The 9,509-nt window shown below is 43.9% G+C and overlaps 2 protein-coding genes across 3 annotated transcripts in view; one reads left to right on the top strand and one right to left on the bottom strand.

Annotated features, from left to right (window-relative positions):
* srgap1b (SLIT-ROBO Rho GTPase activating protein 1b) overlaps positions 1 to 722 on the top strand; it is a gene marked incomplete at its 3' end in the record, with an annotated part of 27,001 nt that extends 26,279 nt beyond the window's left edge. Inside the window, exon 23 of the mRNA XM_080420998.1 lies at positions 288 to 722. Coding sequence (XP_080277124.1) covers positions 288 to 722 — 435 coding nt within the window. The remainder of the gene's footprint in view (positions 1 to 287) is intronic.
* A 2,459-nt stretch (positions 723 to 3,181) lies between these two features.
* kics2 (KICSTOR subunit 2) lies at positions 3,182 to 8,187 on the bottom strand. 2 transcript variants are annotated; one of them, XM_080420867.1, is made up of 4 exons: positions 7,806 to 8,187; positions 7,027 to 7,278; positions 5,170 to 5,458; positions 3,182 to 4,625 (listed from the first exon to the last, which is right to left on the bottom strand). In XM_080420867.1, exons 2-4 carry the CDS (start codon positions 7,274 to 7,276, stop codon positions 3,806 to 3,808), a joined length of 1,359 nt encoding a protein of 452 aa, XP_080276993.1. In that variant the 5' UTR covers positions 7,277 to 7,278; positions 7,806 to 8,187; the 3' UTR covers positions 3,182 to 3,805. The 2 variants fall into 2 exon arrangements, with proteins under 2 accessions (XP_080276993.1, XP_080276994.1); XM_080420868.1 differs by lacking the exons at positions 7,027 to 7,278; positions 7,806 to 8,187 and adding an exon at positions 6,838 to 7,002.
* Positions 8,188 to 9,509: the final 1,322 nt, after the last annotated feature.

The raw sequence follows: 9,509 nt of genomic DNA, 5'->3' as shown, positions 1-9,509 counted from the left end.
GGTGCCTGGTGGGCTCAGCCAGTTGCACTGACCATATGTTCCATGTGAGTTCAAATCCGACTCTCGTCATATTTTGCACGTCTTCACTCTCTCTCTGCCCTGGTTTTCCTTTCTCTCTACACTCTACTACCTAAATAAAGTATAAAAATGTAATGAATTAATAAATACAATCTTTGAACAAAGATGTAGAAGATGTATTTATAAATTATACATGCAGTTCATCACGTCTCTTCTTTCTGGTTCTCATCCTGCTCCTTCTGAACCGCCTCATCTCTGTGTCTGTGCAGGACATAGAGGAGACAATGAGTGTCGCTTTGGGAGAGCTGCGGCAGCTTGAGCGGCAGGGCTGCAGACCGGCACCTGACGTAGTGCTAGACACTCTTGAGCAGGTGAAAAACGGTCCCGTCACCACTTGCTCCTCCGAGTCGCCCAGCCCCCACAGCACGCCCAGCACCCCTGGAACCCCCGGGACTCCTGGCACGCCTGGCACCCCGAGTCCCCTTAGCCCCCTGAGCCCCATGAGCCCCCTCCCTGGGCCACCTCCTGGACCTCCCAGGCAAAGCAACCCCTCCCCTGACACCCTGGGCTCCTTTAAGCCTGTGGCCGTCGCCCGCATGGGGGCTCCTCTGCGCCCCCCTGCCCTAAGGCCCAAGCCCATGGTTCCGCCCAAGAGCAGCACCCCACCTCTGCCCCCGCCTCTGGACAAATCCTGCACCATGTGAGCCAAACCAGGCCAAAATCAGGCCGACCCGGGCCAAAAATGGGCCAGAAGAGGAGATCAGGGTACTGCTTACTGTTTATAATCAACATAAGGGTAGAAACGGTAGGACAGAGAAAAAGGGTTTTACTGTAGTAATAAAAATATAATATATGACATGATCTATGATATGATATGCCATGATATTTATGTGTTGTCAGGTTGGTGTGTACTCTCTTGGTGTGTAGGAGTTTACTTTCTCCATGTATTGAAGCATTTATCAAAGGTTAGCTAAAAGAACTGCTGATAGAGAGAAGAATAAAGGACAGCCATGGCAGAGTATCCTGTCCTGTTTAAGAGATATATAGTCAGATACGTGGGGAGTGTAGTTTGGCTCCAGTGAAATGTAGTTTTCAGTGATGTGAACGTTGGCTGTACCGTCATAACGATAGGCGTGCGTTAATTCAAGGAGCCTGTCGCGAAAGGCTGCTGTATTCTTAATGTATTATGATTGGCTGCTGTATCTGTAATGAGTGATTTGATTGGTTCAAAGCCACAGAAAGGAGGACACTGCAGGGTGAAGACACCCATTTTGGGAGGCCAGGATGGTTCACACAGTGTGGAATGGGGAGGCAGACATCTTGAGTGACTCTTTTTATTTGTTTTTTCTATTTATTTCTCTTGGTTCAGCTGCTAAACTCACTATGCCTCAAACCAAGCCTCTTGGGGTAGTCAGTGACAAGAAAAAAGAAAGAAAAAAAACGGAAACTCACAAGTTATTTAACCAATGCTCCGCTATTTATTGAATGTTTCCAGTATTTTAATGACTGTTCAACCATCTTATTGAATGTTCGGTGAGCTGTTGTATCACTGTGGTGACACTAACACTCACTAAATCTTAACAGCCTTTTTGTGTTCTGAGGACACCCACATACCCAGACCGGTGTTTCAAACAGGGTGTAAAGGTTTGGTGGAGGGAGCTGGAAGCTGGGACGGAACTACGTTTTTTTTTCTGGAATGGGGTGTGTGTATGATTTCCTTTTCTGTGTGTGTGTGTGTGTGTGTGTGTGTGTGTGTGTGTGTGTGTGTGTGTGTGTGTGTGTGTGTGTGTGTGTGTGTGTGTGTGTGTGTGTGTGTGTGTGTGTGTGTGTGTGTGTGTGTGTGTGTGTGTGTGTGTGTGTGTGTCCTGCCTGCCCTCGTTCTGTTCACTTGTAAATGCATACACTAGAACAGTGGTAGTTGATAGATTATTCATACCTGCCTTGAGTGCCAGAACACGTAAAAGTTGGGGAAGTGCACTGGTGTAAAAAGCATGCCACTTACAGTAGTTTTTTTTGTGTGTGTAAATATTGGTTTACCTGGTTGTTACACTGAAGTCACTAGTTAACCTTAAATTCACAGTAAGCTAACAGGGTGGGGCTCTGTGTGTAAAATGCCCAAAAAACACTTGAACAGCACACTGAATGTGGCCTCCAACTGGGCTAGGAACTAATGTAAGAGTGATGCGCTATGGGATATGAGTTGCCGAGATGGGCTACGGATGCACATCTTTGTGTGTGTGAGTGTGTGTGTGTTTGTTTGTTGGTATGTATGTATGTGAAAGTGCCTTTTTTATCCTTTTTGGGGAGTTGTGAATCCACTCACGCATGTCCTGAATGAAGAGCAGCAGCACTCCGAATGAAATAATCATGAAGTGTTTAGTAGATAACTGAATTATGAATTCTAGCGTTAACCCATTGTGACATTGCACTTTGATGTATAGGATTGTGTACTTGGCATGTAGCATCATAACATGTTGGTGCATTTTAACTAAAAGGGAGGTTTCTTTGAATGTGTTTGATAATAAAGGAAATGGTTTCGTCCGTTTAGTGTTGCTGTATTTGAAAACTGAGCTTCCTGAAGATGAGCTCATATAGCCAAATGGATTGTATCGGTGTTGTATTTATTATAAATAACCTGAATAAATTAACATTCAAGAGCGCAAATTTGGTGGGAATGTTTTTTTTTAAATCTTTTGTGAGCATTTAATATTTTTTTCTTGTGGTAGTATTGAAGAGAGACAGGAGAGCAAAATGCAATGCAGGATGTTGCAGTTACATTTGTGGCCATTATCTGGAGGTGCCCTTTTATGAAAAAAGTTTCCTACGGTTGACTGCGCATAGCTAAGCTAGGCTGACTGAACACTCTACTTGCTCATGTACAAGTTACTGAGGGGACATGTACTGTAATGCTTAATTTATGCTCCGTCAAACAACAGTGTCGCGCGCCACAAATAGCCCTCTGAAAAGCTCAACGCTTCACAGATGCGAGCTTGTAGATTGACTATTTTAAGCGCACGGCATGGTCTTATGAAGTATAAATCTGGCTTAAGTAGATGTAAGTGCTTTTGACTAGGCCTCTGGAGGTACTCTGGTATATTATATACATGTATATTTATAAAATATTTACTAGACCACCGAAGGTACTCTGGTCATGTGTGCAAGTATTGTAAATATATTTATTCTCACAAAACAGCTCATTCAATGGTCATATGTATGACATTTATGCATGGGGAATCAAGGGCAATTGTACAATTATATCTCAAAACTTTAATTTCCTTACACGGTGGCAAGCACAGCAAAAACTATATTTACAAATAAAAACAAAACATGGTTAAAATAGTAAACACTGCAGAATCAAAATTCCAATGTCATACATTTCTTAGGCTTAGGATTTTCAGTACTAGCAGCGTATCCTTAACAGGGTTGGCTGTCATGTCATAAGTCTGAGAATCTGAACATGTAAGTTATTTTTGGGAAGGCTGTTCTACAAGAAGCGATCACTTTGGTCTGGAACAGGTTTGTCAAAACAACATTTCACAGTGCGATGTTAAATGATGAGTTAAATCGCAGGTTGGAACGGAAGTCCTTCAAATAAAAAGCTAAATCAAATGCAGATTTCAAAAGAACAGATCAACCATATTCAAGTATGTTCGATTCCAGTAAGAAGTGGTTACACCTAAGTGGCTCTTAAGGGATAACCATTCCTCGCCCTATCGTTAATCATCACTTTGTACATACACACTGTGTACTATTCAGATCAGATGTTACTCAAACAGCAAGTAGCAGCTCAGCCCTTGGAGCCGGGCTTGAGGGTGCTGAAAGGTTTGGAGTTGCGCAGCGAGCCCGAGATCTCCTGCAGGAAGGCGGTGATGTGTGAATCCTTCTCAGACTTTCGGCCATCGAAGATGACCACCAGGGTGAAGTGGGGCTCGGGCCGCGTCAGGTAGTACGTGCTCTGGACCTTATCGTCGTAGAAGTGCACCACCTTGTCCAGAGTGTTCAGCTCAGAGGCGCGGTCTCCCATCATCATGATGACGTTGGGCCAGTGTGTGAGTGGCCGCTCTCCAGCGGGCAGGGACACCACGGCGGGGAACTGCTCCACGCCTTTGGGCGCCTCGCGGTACGACTGAGGGTGGTGGTACCCGTGGCCCTGGAAACTATCTGATCCCTGATTGTCAAACACCAGGGACACATTGTTGGCGTCGTGCTTCCGGATGAAGGAGCAGATCTTGCCGTGGTAGTCGGACGTGGTGCGGGCCGTCAGGGCCCTCATGTCGGCCGACGCCGCCTGTCGGCTCAGCGCCTCGTGGAAGTAGAAGCTGAACTTGGCCAGGAGAGCAGCGTGGAAGCGCTGCAGCCACAGGTAGAGGTGAGGCGGCTGCGCGGCCTTCTGAGACTGGCCTCCGAAGAGGTGCTTGCGGGTCTCTTTCTGCCGCTGGAAGAGCTGCCCCCAAGCGGTGAGCTTGGAGTTGGCACCGTGCAGGTTGAGCAGGGCGGGCAGGAAGCGCCACTCCGAGACCTCGGCCTGGCAGCGCAGTAACTGGGTCACCACGTCTACCTCCGTCTGGAAGCCCTCCTCCACCCGTCCCAGGATAGGGTGGTGGAATCTGGATAGAAGGAATTAGGTGTAAGTATTACAGCAAAAGCCAGACAACTGTTGCGACGGTAGCTGCCCTAATTTAGAGCGACCCAAAACCATAGTCGTTTCACTCACTGTTGTGGAATAATATGCTAGCATAGCTGATGGCCGTGGAACAGCCATCTATATAGTTGCTCTATCTGCTGATTATTTCCCCCTGGCCTGATATTTCCCCATGGCTCTGCTGCTAGCAGAGCATATCACCTTCACCCCTCACTGCACTGCCAACTCAGTGATGTGTGGTGTGTTGTCAGACTGTGACCTGCTGCAATTTATTTCATTGCTCAACCATGCAAAGGGTATGGCTATTTTGGTTTAGCAAAGTCTGACCCTTGCTGAAGTCAGCAGAAAGACTTCCTGCACCCACCTCACGGTCTCCCTTCCTTTAACGGTACGTCTTAATCAGCTCTTTTCCAAATCGACAAATATAATAATAATGTATTTATATTCATCTAAAGATGTCCACAGTTCCAGATTACACCAGCTAAAACAACAACAACACACACACACACCTAGAGCTGTATTTCTGAAGCACAGCGTCTAGGGTAGTGACCAGTTCATCCGAGTTGATGTTCTTCTGGCTCCCTAGTGAGTGCATCTTTTCGAACAGGTCAGCCATCTCCATGCGAGCCTGGGTGAAGTGGCACAGCTGCTCTGATAGGTGTGACAGCAGGTCTTCCAGGTAGGGGGCGGAGCCTGGCTGGGAGTGGCGTCCCATTGTCACAACTTTCCGCAGCTCATTGAACAGGGAGGTGTAGATCGTACGGATGGAGTCCTTGCGGCTAAAGAATGACTGCCCACCTGCAGGAAGAGTAGTGGTTAGTTACTTAATAATCAACGTGTCACTTTAAGGCCGGATCGCCGGCCTAGCGGTCCGGGCACTTAGGCTCTAATGTAGCCTGACAGCGCATCTCAGGTTCGAGTCCCGATAACGGGATTACCAGCCTAGGTGCCCAGGCGGTTACGCCAACCGACCGGGCCCTGTTTCCCTTCTTTGCTGCATGTCTCTTCCCCTGTTTCCTGTCCACCTCTACTATAAATAAAGATATCTTTTTTTAAAACCACAAAAAAATAATAAATCACTTTCACTCACACACACACACAGAGAGAGAGAGAAGGGGAGTATTGTATTATCGGATGAAAATGGTTGACAGTGTATCATTCACGGGCACTAACGCCATCTGTTGTTAGAAATAGATATTGCTACCAGACTGAGTTGGCAACATAAATAAAGTACACGTATACAAATTCTTAATGTACAGTTGAGGATTTTGCGTTAGTATCTACACAGTATGTTCTCCTGCATCTCCTCTGTGACAAGGTGATGAGATAAACAACACCAGACAGACAGGTGGTACATAGTAAAATCCTCACTGTTAACTTTATCCTCTGGCTCTGAGAGTGTAAATGGGTCCATTTCATTAGTACATGCTCCAAGTTAAAGCTGCAATGCGGAACTTATTTTAATGAATAAAAACGCTCATCTGTATGGTACAGTATGTTAATACAATGTACGTACCTAGCACAAATGCAGTCAAATGTAGACCATGGTGTCGACTCGCAACACCTAATGGCTGACGAGTAGTATTGCCGGAAGCTCATTAGCACAATTAATTTGTGCCTGGTGGTGGTACAAATTTGGTCTCATGTGGGAGACCCAGGTTAGAATCCCGAGTTTGACATACAAATTACGGATTGCAGCTTTTTTTTAAAGGGGAAAAAGGAACAATGTGGCTTTTACTGTGCTATGCATGCAGATACAGTACCTAGTTTTTGTCCCTAGAATGTCATGTTGTGCAGATACTTAGTTAGATACCTAGTTTTTGTCCCTGGAATGTCATGTTGTGCAGATACTTAGTTAGATACCTAGTTTTTGTCCCTGGAATGTCATGTTGTGCAGATACCTAGTTTTTGTCCCTGGAATGTCATGTTGTGCAGATACTTAGTTAGATACCTAGTTTTTGACCCTGGAATGCCATGTTGTGCAGATACCTAGTTTTTGACCCTGGAATGTCATGTTGTGCAGATACTTAGTTAGATACCTAATTTTTGACCCAGGAATGTCATGTTGTGCAGATACTTAGTTTGATACCTAGTTTTTGACCCTGGAATGTCATGTTGTGCAGATACCTAGTTTTTGACCCTGGAATGTCATGTTGTGCAGATACTTAGTTAGATACCTAGTTTTTGTCCCAGGAATGTCATGTTGTGCAGATACTTAGTTAGATACCTAGTTTTTGTCCCTGGAATGTCATGTTGTGCAGATACTTAGTTAGATACCTAGTCCTGGAATGTCATGTTGTGCAGATAGTTAGATACCTAGTTTTTGTTCCTGGAATGTCATGTTGTGCAGATACTTAGTTAGATACCTAGTTTTTGTCCCAGGAATGTCATGTTGTGGTAGGCCTTCTCCGCCGCGGCCAGGTGAGCCAGGGCGGCCAGCAGAGCCGTCCAGATGGCTCCTGCACTCTTGTTGCTGTTGTCCTTCTCCTTCTCCACGTAGTCCTTGGCCCGGTCGAAGGAGAACATCCCGAGCTGCGTGAAGAAGCTCTCCAGGATGGCCCGTTCCCGTGGGACGGGCCGCAGCTCCTCTTCCCGCCCAGCGGCCTCTGTTGTCATAACTTCATGAGCAGTGGTGGAAAATGTATTCACATTTTGTTACTTAAGTATCAATAATACTGCAATGTATTCTTTGAGTAAAAGTACAGAAGTATTGGCATCAAAATGTACCTGAAGTACCACAAGTTAAAGTACTCATTATGCAGAATGTCCCATTTCACAAGTTTTCAAATGTATATATTTTTGGGGGGGAATAGCAGATCTACAAGCTCTCAATGCGATGCATTGTGAGCTTGAAGATCTGCTGTTTTCAATGGCCGAAATGTCTATAGGGCTGAAGTGGTTACTGTATGTTTTGTGATACTAATCAAAATCTACAAAATAACTTGTAACTTAAGTTTTCAAAGTATTGTAGTGGAGTAAAAAGTACAATATTTGCCTCTGAAAGGTAGTGGAGTAGAAGTAAAAGTGCTGAAAACTGGAAATACTCCAGTAAAGTAAAAAATAATACCTCAAAATTGTACTTAAGTACAGTACTTGAGTAAATGTACTTAGTTAATTTACACCGCAAAACTAATAAAAACTATACCTTTTTTTTGTTCATAAAAATGGTACAGAAAAAAAAGGGGAAAAAATGTTTTTTGTTTTACTAATCCAGAAATGCAGCCGACCCGGGCAGGATCAAAGGAATGTCTTCAAAACGAACCAACTCTGATGATAATACAATTCAAGTCAAGTTGACTTTAGTCTGATGTGAAGAAGAGTCCACTCCATCCTCCCTCAATCCCAGTTTCACGACACTGATGATGATTATCTGCACAACGACGATCGGACATTATTATCTAATCTTGCACGTATAATTATGTCAGCAAATCGTCAATCTCGATGTTACTAAAACGGCAACGTGTAAAGTTATTCACAAAACTAGCTAGATAAATGTCATGCACAGGACTGCTAAACAGAAGACGCCATGTTGACTACCCCATGATGTCAACACTACGGCAAGTGAAGAGGACCAGAGTCACCATACAGTGTTGCCAGATTGTGTGAGAGAAATAAGCAAGCAGGTCTGGGAAAACAAGCCCAAAAGCTCAAGCTCACAACGCGTCACAAACCAAATATTGAAAAAAGTGAAACATTTGGGAATAGTCTTTTAAATAATTCAACAAAAATATTGTATGTAGACAGGGGGTTGCTGGCACAAAATATTTTCATTTGGGGGTCTGTGGGCATATTAATTTGGGGGTCCTTGATTTGAAAATGTTTGAGAACCAATGGTCTAAAAAACATTTAGGAAACACGCCCAAAGAAGTAACTACACTTTAGAAACAAGACAAAAAAAACGCAACCCGCGACTAACCAATATTTAAAAGCAACTTTACAGGGCGGGAAAAGCCCAAAGTCGCTTATAATATGCAGACATGGCAACACTGGTACCTGCTCAGCGCTGCGAGCCCGGCCTAATTTGCAACGACTTAAAAACGTCTCTCTGCTGCCCCCGTGTGTTGAAGTGGGTTCAGGGGTGAAACAATTTCTTAAAATCTTTAAACTTACCTTTACTTATCATATTTGATAATGTGAGCCGTATTTCATATCACGCCAATAATCTTCCTGCTTTATAATTATCCATAGTTAGTCAGCAGATATTAGACAAATGGGGGGAAATCATCTTTACCCACCACAGTAGCGCTGTGTATGTGTTACGACCTATTTTTTACTGTCTATGGTGGTTGCGGCCGACCCAGTCTACTGTATAATATATAACCCATGGTTGGACACACTTCCAGTGTTGCCAGGTTGTGTGAGAGAAATAAGCAGGTCTACGAAAACAAGCCCAAAAGAAGCAACTTAGGTCACATTGATTGATTGAATTCTTTATTAACAGTTTGCAAAAAAAAGATCAGAGGTACAGTTTTATACAACTTAGGGATTCTAAAAGGATAAACCCAAGATTAAGAAAGCACTACGGCTTCTTGTTTCCATTGGGGTCCATTAAATGTGTATTCAATTCATCGAAACATTAAAAGACAAACAATAATATACAATAATGCCAAAACACATGAGCACTTTACACACCTATATGCGTCCTGCTATTTGAAACTAGACGATCTACAAGCTCACAACACGTCCGGATGCGACACATTGTGAGCTTAATTGTAGATCTGCTATTTTCAAAAACTCTGCAATAAAATGTGGAATATTTGGAACATTTTTGAAACATTCTAGACACAAATGCTCCTTGGCACAAAATATTTTCATGAAAATGTTTTTGGAAGCAAGCCTAAATAAGCTA

Source organism: Gymnoscopelus braueri (assembly GCF_963280865.1).
Source record: "Gymnoscopelus braueri genome assembly, chromosome: 23".
In the NCBI taxonomy this organism is placed as follows: domain Eukaryota; kingdom Metazoa; phylum Chordata; class Actinopteri; order Myctophiformes; family Myctophidae; genus Gymnoscopelus; species Gymnoscopelus braueri.
This window is presented reverse-complemented; position numbering and strand designations above follow the sequence as displayed.

Coding starts and splice junctions, on each gene's coding strand:
- kics2 (XM_080420867.1), bottom strand. CDS start 7,276: ATGACAACAGAGGCCGCTGGGCGGGAAGAGGAGCTGCGGCCCGTCCCA. Junction 5,459..7,026: donor ATTCCTGGGACAAAAACTAG/GTATCTAACTAA, acceptor CTCTTCCTGCAG/GTGGGCAGTCATTCTTTAGC. Junction 4,626..5,169: donor CTTCAGAAATACAGCTCTAG/GTGTGTGTGTGT, acceptor CCTTCTATCCAG/ATTCCACCACCCTATCCTGG.